At 51.2% G+C, this 20,886-nt stretch overlaps 1 protein-coding gene across 1 annotated transcript in view; it reads right to left on the bottom strand.

Moving 5' to 3' along the window:
• Positions 1-20,886, bottom strand: part of ESPL1 (extra spindle pole bodies like 1, separase) — a 270,074-nt gene that overhangs the window by 209,974 nt on the left and 39,214 nt on the right. The window contains exons 10-13 of the mRNA XM_082244709.1: positions 9,448-9,601; positions 8,815-8,954; positions 7,206-7,340; positions 6,971-7,090 (exon numbers count right to left, since the gene is read on the bottom strand). Coding sequence (XP_082100835.1) covers positions 6,971-7,090; positions 7,206-7,340; positions 8,815-8,954; positions 9,448-9,601 — 549 coding nt within the window. The remainder of the gene's footprint in view (positions 1-6,970; positions 7,091-7,205; positions 7,341-8,814; positions 8,955-9,447; positions 9,602-20,886) is intronic.

The following is a 20,886-nucleotide window of genomic DNA, read 5'->3' on the forward strand; positions in this document are numbered from 1 at the left end:
TATAACAGGGGCCACCGCCGGACTGGGGTCCCCCACCAGGGCTGGAGGGAATTTGCTGTCCTGAGATTCCATTGCCCAAGTTAGAAAACAACAGTGCAATAAAAAGGTACTGGCCCTTTAAGATCGCTGCGGAGTGCGCAGCCCACCGTTATATGTACAGTGACCAAAGACCCCCAAAAGGAGAAGAAACTGAGCCAGGAAGGACAAAACAAGAGTTATGGAAGAGACAGTCTGCAGAGCCCCCACAGAGTGTTATTACATTGATCGCTGCTTCAGAAGAAAAAGGAAGTGAGGTCATCAGAGGCTGAACTATAAGCTGCAAGACCCAGGGAAAATGGCTGCCCATAGAACTGAATGGGAGGCTTCGGCAAGATGGCCACCGAACATGTGCTCGGAACGATCGTTTTGCCACACATAAGATGGCGCCAAAACAGCATGCAGATAAGCCCATAGTGAAACCAGACATGCTTGCCCATACTAAAAATGGCGGACCTCGCGGACTTTACCCGCTGCGGCCGCCGCACACGCAGTCTGCACCCCTAAAAACACCGAAGTGACACAGGGGAAAAGGCCCCCAAAAACACACAGCACCGTAGCGCATGTACAAGCGATCCCCACAGGGCTCACATCAGGGAGCCCTGCACAGGCACAGACATGGGGAACACAGCAACACACGACTGCCACCCCAGACAGAGGCCCCACACAGAAGTACTTACCTGTACCAGATGGCGTGGGGTGCCTCAATGAACGGAAAGCCGCTGTCCTCACCTGACAGGGAATGCCGTTAGCCAAGAAAAGGACATTGCAGCAATGCAGATGTGTCCAGTGAGGTAGCCACCTCACAGGCTGCATCCCTGCTGCAAGCAGGGATGAGTCGTTCATAATGCCAGGACGAACACATGGCCGAACGCTCGATGGCGGGCTGGAGATCCCTCTGACCCTCCGCCCTGGAGAGCCAGGGCGGCCAGTCCGATTCCCAGCACCGCAGAATCCATCTTCATCCGAAGATCTGACTAAACTAAGCTGACAAATAAACAGCTAGTAAAGCAAAAGAAAAAACTAACATTTTTTAAAATAAAAATCAAAAGAAAAAGATTAGAAGGCTGAGACTGAAAGCCCCATGGGTGGGTCTATGCTAAATGCATTGTTCTTTTGACTAAGTCTTATGCCTAGTTACTCCTGCAGAGCGGAAGTCAATACCCAATAGTGATGACTTAAGAGGTGGCGGCGACTGTCGGAGGACGCAAGAGAAATTGGATTTTTGACTTACCGTAAAATCCTTTTCTCTTAAGTTCATTGATGGATGCGGTCCTCTGATCCATACAAGTAGGGTTATACTGCCCCCTACAGTAGCAGAACACTAGGCAGAAAAAAAGTTCTGGCTACACTTATGGGCAGTCCCGGAGGGTACACCCTCTCTTCCTGCATAGGATGTCAGTTTTGTATCAAAGCAGTGTCAGAAAAATAACATCAACCCAACTCCATATAGAGGGGCGGGTACTGCGTCCGTCAATTAACTTGAGAAAAGGATTTTACAGTAAGGCAAAAATCCAGTTCTCCATTGTTCATTGACGGACGCAGTTCTCTGATCCATATCAGTAGGGATGTCCCAAAGCAGAGCCATAAAATGAGGGGTGGGAACAGCAGAAAAGAACAAGTCCCCAAGGCTAAACACAGCCAACCATGCACCATAGGACTCATCAGAATAAGAAGATGAGGCCCACCTGAAACAGTCCACACTCTCAAGGAAGGCCAAAAGACAGCAGCTAGCAAGACTGTGGCCAAAAGAGGCATCTGCAGATGCCTGCTCATCCACCTCATAAAAATTGGTAAAGGTGTGAGCAGACGACCAGGTAGCCATCTTGCAACCTGAAGCACAGATGCCTGTATGGCGAAAAGCCCAGGAAGCACTAGGCGCCCAAGTAGAATGCGCCAAAATAAGGAAAGGTAGGACCCGAGTCTAAATTAAATAAGCCTGCACCCCCCCCCCCCCCTGTCTGATCCAGCTGAAAACAGTCACAGAAGGTAGCCCTGTTCTTGGGCCATCCGTGTGTACAGAGAGCGAACCTGACTCACAAAAAGACTCCGTAGTTGCCAAGTACACTTTGAGTGCCCGAACTACATCCAGAGTATGCAATGCATATTCCTTAGGATGTTTGGGCATAGGACACGAGACAGTAATACAATGTCCTCATTCAAGTGCACACTAGAAACCACCTTCGGAGAAAAGGACGGATCCTGACAAAGCACCACTTGTCTCCATGAACCAACATATAGGGAGGACAGGACAGGACAATGTCGCCAGTGCAGACACCCTGTGCGCAGAGTGACAGTATCCAAGAAAGCCACCTTCTGTAATAAGGTAGGCAGAGGATACCCCCCGAATACTTGCAAAAGGAGGTTCTTGAAGAACCGACAGCACCAAAGCAAGGTCCCCAGTTGGCAATGGAGGTCGCACTGGAAGTACCAAGTGTCGCACACCCTGGAAGAAGTTACGCACCAGGGACGGGCGGCAAACGGCCTTTGGAAGAAAATTGTCAAGCCGAAACCTAACCATTGATCGTACTCAAGGCCAACTTTTGATCAACTCCCCATTGAAGACCCAAGATCCAGGCCACAGAGTAAGAGACTCACACCACGCAATATATGACTTTCTCGTACAATGAAAAGTCATCCTTTAAGCAGGGTGGGAATCAGTGAAGCAGACAAACCCCTGCCCTACAGCACCTGGCTTTCAACAGCCAAGCCGACAAAGCCAGCGACTAAAGCAGGAAGAAAGAATGGCCCTGGAGACAATAAATCCTCCGAGACAAAGTCTCCAAGGAGCGCCTGCGGCGTATCAAGCTCGGCGAGGCCAATCCAGAGCCACAAGAATGACTGGAATCCATTCCGCCTCGACCCTGTGAAGAAGTCTTGGCAGCAACTTGAGAGGAGGAAAGGCAGACAGCAGCTGATACTGACCTTTGCCCATCCGTGATCGCCCACACATGACGATGCCGGCTAAACTTCTAAGCATCGTTCATTGAACTTAGCATAAGTTCTTGCCTATGACATAACCCATGGTGCCACCAGTGCATCGGCCAGAGGGTCCCGGGAGTGTGCCACAACCTCTGCACTATCCTGTGGATGAGCCGCCAACAGATCCACGTCTGGAGTGCCCCAACGAAGACAACTGCTGGAACACCTCCGGATGAAGGGGCCATTCCTCTGCCCCAAGACCTGTCAACTGAGGCAATCCACCTGACAATTTTCCACACCTGGAAAAGGAAAAGAGGAGAGAGCTGAACAAGGCGCTCTGCCCAACGAAGAATGCCTGTCACTTCCAGACCGCAAGGACACCCTTGGTGCCCTCTAGGTGAATGACATATGCTACGGTCGTGGCATAGTCCGAATGAATACGCAATGGAAAGCCGCAGGTGCCGATCCAGTGAACTAGGCAAAGCCGGATCGCTCTCAGCTCCAGGACATTGATCAGTAACCTGGATCCTCCAGGGACCATACTCCACAAGCAGAGAACCTGCCGAGGACTCCTCCCCACCCGGAGAAGCTTGCATCCACGCTGACAATTGTCCAGTAAAAAGGGGAGGAAGGATTCCAGATCAAGACTCCCTGTATACCTGGCTCAGCCGGATCAGAGAGTTTGGAGTCTAGTCCCATTTGAGAAGGATTGCCTTCTGGGGGATCCTCAAGAGGGATTGAGCGAAAGGGACAGTCCCAGAACTTGCATGCAGGTTCCAAAGCTGCTACAACGTGCTGGACGGTAACAGTTGAGCCGCAGTCTGAAGTTCCAAGAGTTTTTTCCCCTGAAGGATAAACACAGCAAAATGGAGAACCCGTTGGCTTCCTGCACAAAAAAAACAGGATGTGAAGGTAGGCATCTTTGATGTCTATGGAGGCCAGGAATCCCCCTGATGTAGGGAAGCCACCATCGTGCGAACAGATATTAAGCCTTGTCGAACCAGAGCCTGAACTGCGCCATAGAGTGCCTGTAAGCGATCCAGGGACAGACGTACATTGGAAGGTAAAACCTTACTGGAAAAAAATGATCGAAACTCAATCTTGCAACTGGACCGCATGACCTCCTGATCCCAGCTGCCTGGGAACAGGGCCAGCCGCAGGTCCAAGAACTGGCAAAGACAACCCCCCACCCAATATATGGGTATGGACGCACCTTCAGGCCGAGTAGGCCTCGTTCGCAGGTCTGGAAAAGAACAATCTGTTTTTCGCCAAACCAGGGTAATTTGGACCCACCCGAGGAAGTCTTGAAAGACTTCACCACATCAACTGTCCCCGAGGGACGAAGAAACTGTTTGTGAGCCGAAAAGTAGGGACCCCGTCTGCGACAAAGACCCTTACCCTTGATAGCCTGTGGAAGAAAAGTAATCGTTCCCCCGTGAGACCCTTACATAAGGCTATCCAGGGCAGCGCCAAACAGGCAATCCCCCTGAAAAGGGAGATCCATTAAGGCCTTCTTAGAAGCTTGATCCGCAGACCAACACTCCGGCCAAGCATACGTCAGACAACCACTGCCGAAACCGACAGGTGATCTAATAAAGAAGCCGTGTCCAGCGCGGCATATGACGGCTGGTCCAATAGCTCCCCCAGGGCAGGAGGGACTCGCTCCTCACCAAGTCACGGAGTTGGAACTCCGCCCATCAGGCAGAGTCTGCGTGGCAATGGCAATCATAAAAAACTGTTCCCAGTGCAGACCCCGCTAGGGTGTACAGATCACGGTCCACAGCCCGCGCCATCTAATCTCCCAGGTCCTTAAAGGACGGGGATTCCACCACCGGAACAACGGTAGTCCTCTTCAGCCTAGAGACCGGTAGATCCACCTTAGGCGGAACAGTCCACTGTACTAGAGACTCCTCAAAGGGCAATGTCTACCCGCCGCTTAGACACCCCAAGGGAACGTCGCAGACGGTCCCATTCTTCACGAGCATGCTAGCAAATTAGGCTGTTCCGGATGGCATGTGAGTGCCAGATGCCACTTGCGCCCCAGGCGCAGTTGCCACTGCGTCCTCCAAATTGCAGGGTGTAACGCACAGAAACAACCAGTGCATCCACCAGAGCCTGTATCATGCGCACCAGGGGAGGTAGAAATGTCATCCTCATTATCCAAGGAGACAGGGCGCGAGGTAACAGACCCAGCAGGGCGGCCCCCCATCTGCGGCAGCTGAGTCAGACTCAGAATCCAAGACATCAGATGAGGCAGGGGTAAGTGGGGAAACTTTACACCTCTCTCAAGGCCACCTCCACCCAGGCCCAAATGCTTCAAGAATCGCCAAAAATTCATTGGACAGTGGAGAACCGGGCGGCCTCCGTGAGGGGGTCAGGTGAGGACACATGGCCTGCTGGGTCTATACTGAACCAGAAGAACCCGCCAGCAAATTTGCCAAAAAATTAAAAATAAACTTTTTTTTGTTTTGTTTTTTTTTTCACAAAAATCGGCCCCACAATGCTACAGCGCCCCCCCCGGAGGTCAGGCACGCGCTAATGTACCCCCACAGAGAGAGACTACCCTCAGTAACTCACTGTCCCCAGATAAGCAATCGGATTAGGGAGGTCTCAGCGATGGCTCAGTGAAAGAAGTGAGCAAGGAAGCTGCCCGGGGGAAAGGAGGAGGAGGAGAGGGGGCACAACAGGACAGAGGGAAAGCCAGGAGTGTGAGGGTCCAACCATCCCAGGGAGTAGCCCGCGTCCACCCCAATATCTTCCAGGGAAAAGGGGGGGAAACATTAACTCACCAAACCAGAACACAGGCGGGCGCCATCTCCCGACAGGACCCCCCTCCGCCAAAGTGTGGGGGCTGTCGGCCAAATGGGAACGCTGCAACATAAGCTTAGTCCCTGTCATGTGCGACCTGGCAAGACGCTTAACTCGCGGGGCCAGTCCCAGTCCAGTGGGACCATGTCGCGGCCGAACCAGCGTGGAGCTAAGGCCTGCACATGCTTGCTGGCCAGGCTGGGGTAACCACTGAATCTAGATATCCAGCCCGTCGCCCAGTCCGGCATAGTTGAAGATCTCACAGGAAAAGATTCCGGAAAAAAAAAAAGAAATTCTACACAAAAAATACCTAATGCCAGGACCAAAGATCCCAGCAAGGAACTAGGTCCTTACTCCTGACTAGGCAGATTAAAACGGGCATCCTATGCAGGAAGAGAGAGGTGTACCACCCGGGACTGCACATAGGCATAGCGAGAACTTTTTTTTCTGCCTAGTGTCCTACTTCTGTAGGGGGCAGTATAACCCGACCGATATGGATCAGAGAACTGAGTCCATCCATGAAAGATAGAGAAAAAGGGTTAGTCAATTATGTATTGTTAGGTCAAAAAAAAGCACCATCTATTGCTCAGCCCACTCCAAATCTCCAATTCCTATTTTGCTGTTGTGATCAGAGAAAATTGCAGGAATTTAGGCTGATCTCAGATCTAAAATGTATGCATTGAGGCTGATTGGAGGTTTACCTATAAACATGACTTGTGTGTGCACCAGTTAAAGTAATAAATGTATTTTCCATTAGCAGTAAAATTCTAAATATGGATTATGGCACACCAGTCTTCTAAACCCTGGTACATTTTTTTTTTGATCAACTGGGGAAAAAAAAAAAAAAACACAACTGACCGCTAAGGTTAAAGCCACTGTACTAAAGATTTTACATTAGTACAGTGATCTCCCCTGCTGAGCTGTTGTGTTCTGACAAGTGGGACAGCCCCCCCACAAGAACACTCCGGTCAGCGCCCTCAGCCATTGGCTGAGAGTGCTGATCGGGAGCCGGTCGGCTGCTGGTTTACCAGCATGCTCGGGCGACATACACACGGGCCGAATGTCAGGCGATATTTTTTAAACCGGCTGATGTCTCCCGACATTCGACCCGTGTGTACAGGGCTTTAGGCTTGTAAAAAAATTACACAGAAAGTGAAAAAGTTGGGTGACCATGCCTTAGCGCATTGTAAGCCTTCACAATTACCTCATTATTGATTCGGTAAAGATGGCTGCGTAGAAGCTCACAACTGCAATGAGCCAACACATATGTCTCACTGGTGCTGTCTGCATGTTGCAGAGTGGTTTCTGCCTCCTGGAAAGTAACCTAAATCCAGAAAGACAAAAGTAACTACTCACAAAGTCTTCACAAAAGGACACTCACAATGTAGGTAGATTACTACTGGAGCAAATTAACACAAAAAAAAAAAAACTTGTTTTACCTGGGCACATTCAACACTCTCCAAGTAAAATAAAAGTTTTGTTAACTGACACAGAGCTCCAGCCTCGCGTATAAAATCCCCCATCCATCTGCACAGACGTCTTACTAGCTGGAAGCTTTGTATAGCCTGCAAAGGCTGCAAGAAAAAAACACACTAGCATTTTTCAAATGGTTTACAAGCTTTACACTTTAAAATCTAAAATGTTAAACTGCATTTATATTAAGGCTTCATGTACACTAACCTCCCCTGGATGCCAGCCATGGAAAAACATTACACACTGCAAAGCCATGTGTAAACCGCTACCGCAAGTGTTTGCTACGGTCAGCGGTCTTTTGGGCAAAACTCTTCTCAACGGGATTCTTCCACATTCAGGAGAGGGAGGTTTAACCTCCCCTAAAAGCTGCTGCAAAGCCTATGTGTACATGGACACACAGGCTTTTATTGAATTCGGGGCTTTGGCAAAAAAACACCAAAAGCTCCTAAGCGTGAGTTTAGGAGCTGCCAGTGTACACAATGCCTAAAAGTGACAGCAAGCAAAAACTTTATTAGATTACAAAAGCAAATCAAGATTAGAAATAGGTTTGAGACAGAAATTAAAATTTTATTTTAATTTTTGCAAATCAAATAGAAAAAACAAAAAACCAACTTGAATCTTAAGCAGCCCATACATTGATGGATTCCCCCCATCCTCACATTTATGATGGATTTTCCCCATCCACACATTTAGGATGGATGGGGAACACTCTCGTTGTGCTATGGGGCTCTCACGGCAGGGAGCCTTCCCTGCTGTCAGAACACAATGATCAGTGTTGCTGGCTAGAGTCGGCGGCACCAAATATTCATGAAAAAACCTGACAAGGTGGTTGTATAGAAGACAAAATCAATAGATCGACTTCTGTACAACCAGGGTGCCCTGGATAAAAATTCAGACGGCCCCAGCAAAACCTGCAAAAAAATTTCAAATATGCGTATGGCCAGCTTTAGACTTATGCCAATCATACAACTTTTTTTTTTTTTTTAAAAAAGGCCCTGTTCACAATCATTTACACTTTAGAGGGATTGTGACTAAATGACCTAGGATCTGTGGTTAGAAGGGGTTAGAGACTTAGCCCCGTTTGGGTCAGTAGCAGGAGAAGCACCCCCGAGGATTTGGTAAACGGCTGCATGCAACCCATTAGCCGCGGATGGCGAATACTGCATTCTTTTTTGGGGGGGGGGGGGGGGGTTTCTGCTTCATTTTGGATGGAGCAGGGAAGGATTAGAACCTTTGATAAACCTAGATTGCAATCTGTGTTCCTGACAAAGGCAAAGTGAATCTTGTGCATGCATTAACTTCTAATGATAGGTTCAAAGAAAGGTAAATATTTCATGGCTTAGTTTAGCATCAATAAATTTAAAAGATTGGGGTAAGCAGAAGATCTTGGGGGGGAGGGGGGGGGGTTATAGGTTACTACCTGTAACCTACACAACCAATATTCCAGCTTCTAAATTTAAATAAAAGCGATGAGTGAAACCTTACAATAAATTAAACAAAATCAGAAAGAACAACCAAAAAAAAAAAAAAAAAAACACCACACACGAAAATTAGTGCCAAGTATCGGAAACAGACCTTGCCCATGAGTCGGAACAGAGAGGCCAGTAGATGCAAGGAGAAGACTGTCTGTTCATTATTGTGTAAAGATGGAATACTAGGTCCAGAGAGTACATCTTTCCACAGATCCAGAGCTTCATCCAGACCCTTCATAGGCCCTTAAAAGGAAGGGAGGGTAAAAAAAATAAAATAAAATAAGGGGTTGCCTTTTCTGTCCTCAGAACTCCATTTCTCTAGTAAGGCTTCAGGCAGTACAATCGAAACTGGGCATTAACCACTTTACATTAAACATTTAAATCCATTCTTACTGGATGCTGGCTTGTCCTCAATTCAAATACTTAAACTACCTAAGTGGATTCAGCATTGTACTGCTGCAATCCACTTCTCTGCTGCCACCCTTTGGATCCCATGCCACCAGGCGGTGGCTGTCTTCTAAAAATCAGGCAGGCACCTCGCGATGACGTGCAACCAGTCCTGCCTTCATACATCTTCCCTGATCAGAAGTTCTTGCCTCCCAACCTCTAGACATGCTTTGCTTAAGAGGAACAGTGAGAAAGAAAAAAGAGCGAGAAAAAGAAAAAAAGATAGCAGAGAGGAGGAAAGTTTATTTTCAGAGTGAAGATCGGTTTTAAAATGAAAGGAAATATTTACCAGCCTCTCCAGCTAAAGTAAAACAAATGCCATCTCTTGCAAATTGGTCATCAAGAAGTTTGTCTTCATAGTTCAGATCATTGGGCTCATACTCTACACCAGTCCACTTTTTCTGACTCTTCAGCTTCTCTTTCCTTTGCTGTTCCTCGAAACCCTAGCATAGAGTAATGCAAAACTAATTCAATGTAAAGTCAATGTGATGCCCCATAGACTCTTGGTTCACACACACCGCTATTCAAGATTAAGTTGATGCACCCAGCAAATTCAGCCAGAACTTTGCAAAGTCAAAAGGAAAAACTTCAATTTTGTAAAATCTTACCGTAAAATTATTTTCTGAGTCCTCCGACAGTCGCCGCCCACTCATTCAGTCTTCACCAATGGGTATTGACTTCATATCAATAGGAGCAAGCTAGGCATAAGACTTGTTAAAAAAACAAAGTAATCTACATACACACCTATGGGGCTGTCCCACTGGTCCAATACCCCCTGCTATCAGCATTCCCAACTCAGTTTGGTAGCAAACAGTTAAGTCCACAAGAACCCCAATAGAGGGGCGGCGACCGTCAGAGGACTCAGAGAAAGGAATTTTACGGTAAAATTTTACAAAAATTCCGTTTTCTTACATCCTCCGACAGTCGCCGCCCACTCATTCACTCTTCACCAATGGGGTGTCCCAAAGCAGTGTAGACATGAGGGGTGGGAAACGTGACCATCATAAAGGCAACGCAGTACCCACGTCAGAGAAAGGAACATTACTTGAGTTTTCTGTTGCCCAGAGGATTACCTTGCGGTTCAACAGGAGCAACAACCCAGGAAGCAAATAACCAAAGGGGGAGAAAACAACAACCCCCAACAGACAGCGGCAGTGCTTTGACCCCATCAAAGCACTGCCGCACACAGAACCTTGCGGCCAAAGGAGGCATCCGCCGATGCCAGAACATCAAGTTTGTAGAATTTTGAAAAGCTGTGCACTGACGACCAAGTCGCAGCCTTTCACACCTGGGCCATCGAAGCCTTCCGAAAGGATTCAGTGGAGGACAGGTAAATCCTGATCACCCTGACAACATCCAGGGAAAGCAATGCAAACTCCTTAGGATGCTTAGGATTCACACAAAGCGAAGGCAAAACAGTCCTCATTAAGGTGAAAATCAGAAAACCACCTTTGGAAGGAAGGACTGGTTGGGTCGCAAGACCATATTATCCCTATGAACCACCAGGTAAGGGGAGCGGCAAGACAAAAAAATTCCAACACTCTGCTTGCTGAAGCGAGCTCTACTAAAAAAAAGCAACCTTTTTTGACAGCAGAGGCAAAGAAATTTCCCTGATGTTTTCAAAGGGGGGACGTTGTAAGACGGACAGAACTAAGTTCAAGTCCCAAGGAGGTAGAGGCCAAATGACGCACACCCTGAATAAAGGTGCGAATCAAAGAGTTAGACGCCAAGGGGCGCTGAAAAAGGACGGCCAGAGCAGACAGCTGGCCCTTAATCGAGGTCAACGCCAGGCGCTGATCCACACCAGTTTGCAAGAAGGCCAACACCCTCACCACCGAGTAGGCACGAGGAGAGAAGCCCCTGGCTTCACACCAGGCAAAATAAGCCTTCCAAGTACGGTAATAGATCTTACCGGACGAGGCTTTCCTCACCTTGAGCAAAGTAGGAATGACCTCAGAGGAGAGACCCTTGTCTCTCAGGACCTGGCTTTCAACAGCCATGCCGTTAAAGCCAGCGACTAAAGCAGGATGAAAGATGGTCCCCACGACAGTAGATCGTCTAACGGTAGCTGCCATGGAGGCTCAACGGCCAGTTGAACGATGTCCGCGTACCAGGACCGGCGTTGCCAGTCTGGGGCCACCAGAATCACCAACCTCGGTTCCGAGACTAACCTGCGCAGGAACCTGGACAACAGCTGGATCGGGGGAAAGGCATATATCAGACGATACCGGTGCCAAGGCACCACCAGCGCACCCGATGCGTCTGCCAGAGGATCGCGTGTTCTTGCCACGAACCTTCCCACCTTGTTTAGCCGGAACACTAACAGATCCACATCCGGGGATCCCCATTTCGTACACAGCATTTGAAACACCTCTGGGGGCAGGGACCATTCCCCATGGTCCAGGGTCTGGCGGCTCAGATAATCCGCCTGCCAGTTCTCCACACCCGGAATGTGAACTGCCGAAATCGCCATGACGCGAGTCTGGGCCCAAGACCGAATACTGGTCACCTCCTGGGCCGCCCAGGCACTCCTGGTGCCCCTTTGGTGATTGATGTAAGCCACCGCAGTGGCATTGTCCGTCTGCACCCGCACAGGGCAGCCCTGAAGAGGATCCGACCAATGGAGCAGGCACAGCCTGATCGCTCTCAATTCCAAGATGTTCATCGGTAGGGATGATTCCTCCACCGACCAAGTGCCCTGGGCAGACAGGTTGCCCAGTACGCTACCCCAGCCCGACAGGCTGGCATCCGTGGTAATCACTGTCCACGGCAACGGCCGGAAGGATTTTCCCTCCACTACGGTCGGGGACTGGAGCCACCACAGAAGATCCATTCTGGTTTGATGACGCATCCTTTAGGTCGATAGATGCCAGGAAGTGTCCCGGACTCAGGGAGGCCACCCTTGAGCGGAGTGATTCCATGCGGAATTTTTGAACGCGCACAAAGCGGTTAAGAGCTTTCAAGTCCAGAATCGGACGCACCTTGCCCTCCTTTTTGGGCACAGTGAACAGATTTGAGTAAAAACCCCCGAAATCTGTCCCGATGAGGCACCGGGACGATCACCCCCTGGGCGAGTAGATCCTGAACCGTCCGATGAAGATCTTGCAGCCGATCCGGGGTCAAATGAAGATTTGAGGGAAAGAACCTGTCCGCTGGTCGCGAAAGGAATTTGATTTTGTAACCTGATCGAATTATTTCCTGAACCCACCTGTCCGGAATCCGGAGCAGCCAAGGTTGGAGGAAACCGCGCAGACGTCCCCCCACCCCTGAAACGGGTGAGGGCGCCCCTTCAGGCAGTGGCAGACTGGTCCGCCGTACCAGCCTGGGCGGTCTTTTGCCTGCCCGCCCAGGGCTTTCTCTGGCCACCCTGGCCCTTGAAAGGTTTTCCCTTGTCCTGCACCTTGAAGGCACAAAAGGACCCCACTTACCACGGAAGAACTTACCCATAGGATTCTGGAGCAACAGAGTGCTCTTGCCCCCAGTGACACCTTTAACCCATTCATCCAGGGATTCCCCAAAAAGACGAGATCCAGCATAAGGGATGTCAGACACCGTCTTCCTGGAAGTCTGGTCAGCCGACCAGCTTTTCAACCAAATCAAGCGGCGATTAAGCACTGCGACCCTAGATAAGCGCACAGCCAACGGGCCTCGTTCAAGGCCGCATCGCACAAATACATGACCCCTTGATAAATCTGGTCCACCGTCTCCAAGGTAGTGGGGGGGGCAGAATCAGCCACGAGGGTGCGTCTGAGCACTTTGGTCCAATCCGCCACGGCTTGAGCCACCATGACAGAGGCGAAAAAAGGTTTCAGCATGGAACCCGCCACCATGTAGGAATGTCGGGCAAGAGATTCCAGCCTCCTATCCGTAGGATCCCTAAACACCGGAGAATCCTCGGTGGGTACCAGAGTGGCCCTGTTCAATCTGGCCACAGTGTGATCCACAGGCCAGCGCGAATCCGTAGGAGACACAAAGGGGTAGAGGAGCTGAAACTTCTTTGGCACCACAAAAGTGCGCTTCAAGTTACGCTATTGTTCATTCACAGTTTAGTGGAACTCAGCGGGGCAAGGAATATACCTGCGCCGCCTTACGGGATCTGTGGGTACCAAAAGAGGACCGTTTTCCCGGAGGATTGGGCTCATCCTCTAAATGTAGTGTTTCCTTTAAATGTAGTGTTTCCTTAACGGCAATGATCAGCACATCCATAGCTGCACGGTCCTCGGCCGTCCCAGGGGGGAATCATCCACCCCTGCATCCTCAGTCTCCCCCCTCAGACTGAGAAGAGCGAGACCCCTCAAGGGGCACACCATCTACGGCAACCATGTCAGATTCAGAATCAGAAGAGAGAGAGACCCTAGGCCTTTTTCTAGTATCCCGTTCAGACATCAAAAGATCCACCTTGGACGCTAAAGTCGCAAGTACAGCAGTCAGAGCAGAAGATTCGGAGGAACCTGAATTACCCACCAAAGCTGGGGGAAATTTGCTGTCCTGGGACTACATAATTTTTATTTATTTTTTTCCAAGGTACTGGCCCTTAAAGCGCACCGCTGTACACCGCTATGAAGGATTCTGCAAGCAGACCCCCAAACAGGAATAAGCTGACAGCCAGAAGGTATTCCCACAAAAAAACAGCAAGACAAACCCCACAAGTGTTACCACATGCCTGCCGAACTTCTCTGTACCGAATAAGGAAATGATGTCACTGCAGGAGGCTGAACTAGGACTTCAGACTAAGGAAACATGGTTGCCCATAGAAAGTAATGGGAGGCTTCTGGAAAATGGCCGCCGACATGTGCTCAGAAGTAACAGTGCCACACACAAGATGGCGCCGTAAGGCGCCAAAACACTACACGCATCGCTGTAGAAGCGCCCACAGTGAAGTTAGCATGCTGCCCACACCTAAAATGGCGGACCGGCGGTTTTTAACCCCGCAGCGGTCGCCACACGTGTCTGCACCTCCACAAACACCAGAAGTGTTACATAGGAGAGGGACCCCCACATAGCGAGCTAGCTGTGTTAGAGCCCCGCAGGGATCGGGAGAAAGGGAGCCCCAAAAACGCACAGACTTTAGGGGATACCACAGACACACAGGACAGCCAGACCCAGACAGAGGCCGCACATAGAATGTACTTACCATACCCGATGGCGTGGGGTGCCTCACATCGACGGGAAACCTCCCACCCCAGTGTCAGCCAAAAACGCAGGACGCTAGCAAGGCACGGAACCGTGGATGAGACGTCCAGGTGAGGTGGCCACCTCACGGGCTTTCATCCCTGAGGACTGGGACAGGTCGTTTGCGAGGCCAGGGCGTACGCATAGCCTGCTAAACGCTCGATGGCGGGCTGGGATTCTATAAGGCCCTCTGTCCTGGGATATCAGCACGACCAGTGCAGCTCCGCGACGTCTTCATCCGAAGATCCGACTAACTAAACGCTAAACAGCTAGTAGTGCAAAGAAAAAACTGAATTTTTGTTTTACCGTAAAATTCCTTTCTCTGAGTCCTCCGACAGTCGCCGCCCCTTCCCAAGTCTTCACCAATGGGTATTGACCTTTGCTCCGTAGGAGTAGCGAGGCAACAAGAATTGTTAATACAAAGCTTTTAACATAGACACACCCCTAGGGGCTGTCCCCTCAGTCAATACCTCCCTGCACCAGCATTCCCAACTCAGTTTGGTAGCATAGCAGTAAGAGTACACAAAAACCCCAAAAGAGGGGCGGGGGGCGGCGACTGTCAGAGGACTCAGAGAAAGGAATTTTACGGTAAGATTTTACAAAAATTCAGTTTTCTCTTACGTCCTCCGACAGTCGCCGCCCCTTCCCAAGTCTTCACCAATGGGACGTCCCAAAGCAGTGTAGACCTGAGGGTGGGAGACGCAACCGCAGAAAAGGCAACGCAGTACCCACATCAGAGAAAGGAACCTTACCATAGTAAGAGAACCAACTGGGCAACAGGAAAACGTGCTCAACAAGAGCAACAATCCAGGAAAAACAAGTAACCCAGGGGTAAAACACCCCAACAACCAAGGGCCCAGGAAAACAAGGGTCCCCAGGAGACTGCCGCACTGAGAACTTTACGGCCAAAGGAGGCATCAGCCGATGCCTGAACATCCACCTTATAGAATTTTGAGAAGGTGTGAACGGACGACCAAGTCGCCGCCTTACACACCTGGGCCACAGAAGCTTGATGCCGGAAAGCCCAAGACGTACTCAAAGACCTGGTAGAGTGCGCCTTCACAGGGAAGGGAGGAACCTTCCCCTTCAAGGCATAGGCTTGTTCAATGATCTGTCTGATCCATTTGGCGATAGTCGCAGCCGACGCCGCCATGCCCTTCCGAGGTCCCTCAGGAAGGACAAAGAGGGAATCCGACTTGCGAAAAGATTTAGTGGACGACAGGTAAACTCTGATCGCCCGGACAACATCCAAGGAATGTAAGGCAACCTTCTTCGGATGCTTAGGCTTCGCGCAGAGCGAAGGCAAGACAATGTCTTCAAATCGGGTGAAATTCCGATATCCTTTTCGGAAAGAAAAATGGGTTAGGCCGCAGGACCACCTTATCCTTGTGGACCACCAGGTAGGGAGAATTGCAGGACAAAGCTGCCAGCTCCGACACCCTGCGAGCCGAAGTGATCGCCACCAAAAAGGCAACCTTCTTGGACAATAGAGACAACGAGATCTCCCTGATCTTTTCAAAGGGAGCCTGTTGCAACACGGACAGAACCAAGTTCAAGTCCCATGGAGGTAGAGGGTCCCTCCTAGGAGGGGCCAAGTGTCGCACCCCCTGAACAAAGGTGCTAACCAATAAATTAGACGCCACAGGGCGTTGAAAGAGAACGGCCAGCGCAGAAATCTGACCCTTAATTGTGGCCAGCGCCAAACGCTGGTCCACTCCAGTTTGGAGGAAAGCCAACACTCTCGACACCGAGTATGAGCGAGGGGAATACCCCCTGGACTCACACCAGGCAAAGTATGCTTTCCAAGTACGGTAGTAAATTTTACCCGAAGAGGCTTTTCTGGCCTTGATCAAAGTGGGAATGACCTCAGGGGAGAGACCCCTATCCTTCAGGACCTGGCTTTCAACAGCCAGGCCGTTAAAGCCAGCGACTGTAAAGCAGGATGGAATATCGGCCCTTGAGACAGGAGATCTTCCCGAAGTGGCAGACGCCACGGAGCGTCGACAGCCAGATTTACGAGGTCTGCGTACCAGGACCGGCGAGGCCAGTCCAGCGCTACCAGAATCACCGTGTGCGGTTCCGAGGCTAACCTGCGAAGAAGCCTGGACAGCAGCTGAATCGGTGGAAAGGCATACATCAGACGATACTGATGCCAGGGCGCCACTAACGCGTCTGAGGCGTCTGCCCGAGGATCGCGCGTCCTTGCCACGAACCTTTCCACCTTGTTGTTCAGACAAGACGCGAACAGGTCCACATCTGGGGAACCCCACTTCGCGCACAACATCTGGAAGACATCCGGGTGAAGAGACCATTCTCCCTGGTCCAGGGTCTGGCGACTTAGATAATCAGCCTGCCAGTTCTCCACCCCCGGTATGTGAACTGCCGTTATCGCCGGGACGTGTGTCTCGGCCCAAGACAGAATGTCGGCTACTTCCCGAGCCGCTCGGGCACTCCTGGTGCCCCCTTGGTGGTTGATGTAAGCCATCGCTGTGGCATTGTCCGTCTGAACCCAAACCGGACGGCCCCGAAGCCGGTCCGTCCATCTCAGAAGGCAAAGCTTTAAATCGCTCTTAATTCCAGAATGTTGATCGGGAGGGAGGACTCTTCCTCCGACCAAGTTCCATTGGCGGACAGAACGCCCAGAACACCACCCCAGCCCGACAGGCTGGCATCCGTGGTGAGCACCGTCCACGACAATGGACGAAAAGACTTGCCCCCCGACACCGCCGGGGACTGGAGCCACCACAGAAGATCCCTTCTGGTGTCTTGGCTCAACGAGATCCGCAGATCCAGGGATTGCGGCCGCCTGTCCCACTCGGTCAGAATCTCCGCCTGGAGACCCCACGTGTGAAACTGGGCAAAAGGGATCGCCTCGAAAGACGAGACCATTAGACCTAGACCTCTCATGCATGTCCGGAGAGACGAGTGCCGGTTGTCCCTGAGGGACCTGACCTCGTCCTGAAGAGTCCGAAGCTTGTCCTCCGGCAGGAAGACCTTCGCTTGGACAGAGTCCAGAATCATTCCCAGATAGGGAAGGCGAACCGAAGGACACAGAGTCGACTTCGGAATGTTTATGGTCCAACCGAACTCCTGCAGAGTCCGCATCGTGGTGGACAGGTCGGTAACCAGGCTCTGACAGGCGTTTGATCGTATCAGGATATCGTCCAGATACCCCAAGACAGCAATGCCCTGTGCTCGCAACAGGGCCAGAATCGGCGCCAGCACTTTGGTAAAAACCCGTGGAGCCGAAGCGAGACCGAAAGGTAACGCCACGAATTGGTAATGATCCTCCGCAATGGCGAATCGAAGGTACCTCTGGTGACCCTCGAAAATGGGGATGTGTAGGTACGCATCCTTCAGATCGATGGAGGCCATGAATTCCCCCGGACTCAGGGCAGCCACCACTGAGCGAAGGGATTCCATGCGAAACTTGCGAACCCGCACAAAGCGGTTCAGAGCTTTCAAGTCCAGAATCAGACGCACTTTGCCCTCCTTTCTGGGCACAGTGAACAGATTGGAGTAAAACCCCTGAAATCTGTCCCGATGAGGCACCGGGACCACCACCCCCTGGGCCTGCAGGTCCCGCACCGCCAGGTACAAATCCTGCAAGCGCTCCGGAGACAGCTGAAGATTTGAGGGAAAAAATCTGCCCGCCGGCCGAGAGAGAAATTCGATTTTGTAACCAGATCGAACGATTTCCTGAACCCACCTGTCCCGAACGTGGGCCAGCCAAGGTTGTAGGAAACCGCGCAGACGTCCCCCCACCCCAGAAACGGGTGAGGGCGCCCCTTCAGGCGGAAGTGGTATGGGAAGTTGACCCAGACTGGCCGGACTTCTGCTTCCCCGCCCACAGCTTCTTCTGGGAGCCTTGGCCTTTGAAGGGCTTGCCCTTGGACTGCGACCGAAAAGGCACGAAAGGACCCCTGAGAGGGCCTAGACGAGGAACTCCGCTTTCCACGGAAAGACTTATGCTTGAAAGACTGGGGCAGGAGAGTACTCTTGCCCCCCATAACCCCTTTTATCAGGGTATCCAAAACATCGCCAAAAAGGCGAGACCCCGCGTAGGGAAAATCCGCCAGCGTCTTGCGAGAGGATTGGTCGACCGACCAATTCTTCAGCCAAATCAGACGGTTCAGTACCGCCACGCTGGACGGGCGTGCAGCCAAGGAGCTAAATTCAAGTCTGCATCACACAAGTACATGACACCCTGATGGATCAGGTCCACCATAGCCAACGTGGTAGGCGGAGCGGAATCAGCCGCCAAGGTGCGCCTGAGCATCTTGGTCCAATCAGCAACAGCCTGCGCCGCCATAATGGAAGCAAAAATAGGCTTCAGCATAGAACCAGCCACCATATAGGCATGACGGGCAAGAGACTCTATTCTCCTGTCCGTAGGGTCCCGGAAAACCAGGGTATCCTCGGAGGGCAACGCAGTAGCTTTGTTCAAAACGGCTACCGCGTGATCCACCGGAGGCGCCACACACCAACGCTCGTCGGTGGCAGGCGCAAACGGATAAAGTAATTTAAGCTTATTTGGCACAGTAAAAGGCTTCTTTAAATTGCGCCACTGTTCATTAACCGTATGGTGAAATTCAGCAGGGCAGGGAAAAACCTGCGCTGATTTGCGAGCCCTCTGTTCCGAAAGCAGACATCCTAGCAGGAGGAGTAGGCTCATCCTCCAAGTGCAAGGTGTCCTTTATGGAGGCAATCAGCTCATTCATGAGTGCAAGCTCTTCAGGCAAGGCAGGGGGAGAAACATCAACCCCCTGCACCTCAGGCTCTCCCTCAGACCCCACAAGGTCCACCCCACAAGGTCCAAGGATGAGCGGGACCCTGAGAAGGGCACGCCAGCCCCAGCAGCCATATCGCCCTCTGAATCAGAGGAAATGGATAACCTGGCCCTTTTTGCGGATCGTTCAGCCAGCAGCATCAGCACCTGAGACACCAAGGAAGCCACTACAGTGGTCAGACCGGCCCCCTCGGAGGGTGCGCAGCAGCCCCCTGGTCCCCCACCAGGGCGGGGGGGAAACTTGCTATCCTGAGAATCCATGCCCCAGTACAGAAAGGCAATAAAGGTACTGGCCCTTTGAAACCACGGCGAGCGTAGCCCACCGCACACTGCTGTATGTACTGACCCCGCAGGGATAGACAAACACTGAGCAAGGAATGACAGGACAGACAGGTAAAAACCTGGAGAGAGCACACCAGACTGCTGCCACCGATCGCTGTTCCCGGGGAAAGAGGAAGTGATGCAATGCTGACTGATAGATATAGCCTATGGAAGGCTCCAGCAAAATGGCCGCTCGGTAGAGGGAAAAAGGCTACAATAAAATGGCGCCGCCATGTGCATGGACAGCATCGCCCACCAAAATGGCGGCGAATGGCGCCAAAACACGACGCTGCATAGAGACAGGGCCGGTCACAGTATACAGTCAAATAAAATGGCGGATCGCCGCACACACACTGCACCCAGAGCATAATAAAACAGCAGAGCAGGATGGCCCCCCCCTCGCAGCCCACAGGCATGCAGCCACACAGGGATCTGACAGGGAGCCCGCAGTTACACAGACATGGAGGGTATACACAGCCACAGACTGACACCCATACAGAAGGCCCCCACACAGAAGGTGCTTACCGTACCAGATGGCGTGGGGAGCCGTCTCCAGCGACAAACCGCTATCAGGGCAGACAGGGAGTGCCGCAGCCAGGACGCTTGTGGACCGCAGTCATGGCGTCCAGTGAGGTAGCCACCTCACAGGCAGCATCCCTGCAGCGAACAGGGATGGGTCGTTCAATGTGCCAGGGTAAAACCTAAGCTGAACGCTCGATGGCAGGCTGGGGATCCATCTGGCTATCAGCCCTGGGATGCAGGGCGGCCAGTCCGAGACCCAGCTCCGCATGATGCTTCTTCATCAGAAGATCCTAAACTAAGGCTGACAAAATAACAGCTAGCAAGGAAAAGAGAAAAATACTTGAAATAAAATCAAAGAAAGGGTAGAAGGCTGAGACTGAGCCCCAGCACAGGATAGCCAGCTACTCCTAAGCTAGGCAAAGTCAAACTGAGTTGGGAATGCTGGTGCAGGGAGGTATTGACTGAGGGAATAGCCCCTAGGGGTGTGTCTATGTTAAAAGCTTTGTATTAATTCTTGTTGCCTAGCTACTCCTACGGAGCAAAGGTCAATACCCATTGGTGAAGACTTGGGAAGGGGCGGCGACTGTCAGAGGACGTAAGAGAAACCCATTTTCAGAAAATAAAATCATAAAATAGAAGGCTGAGACTGTAGCCCCAGCACAGGGAAGCCCATCTTACTCCTCAACTAGGCAGAAGACAATCTGAGTTGGGAATGCTGATAGCAGGGGGTATTGGACCAGTGGGACAGCCCCATAGGTGTGTCTATGTAGATTACTTTGTTTAACAAATCTTATGCCTAGCTTGCTCCTATGGATATGAAGTCAATACCCATTGGTGAAGACTGAATGAGTGGGTGGCGACTGTCTGAGGACTTGAGAAAAAGCTTTTTTGTCTTACCGTAAAATCCTTCTCTGATTTTCATTG

This window comes from Pelophylax lessonae, assembly GCF_965119305.1.
Source record: "Pelophylax lessonae genome assembly, chromosome: 2".
Taxonomy (NCBI): Eukaryota; Metazoa; Chordata; class Amphibia; order Anura; family Ranidae; genus Pelophylax; species Pelophylax lessonae.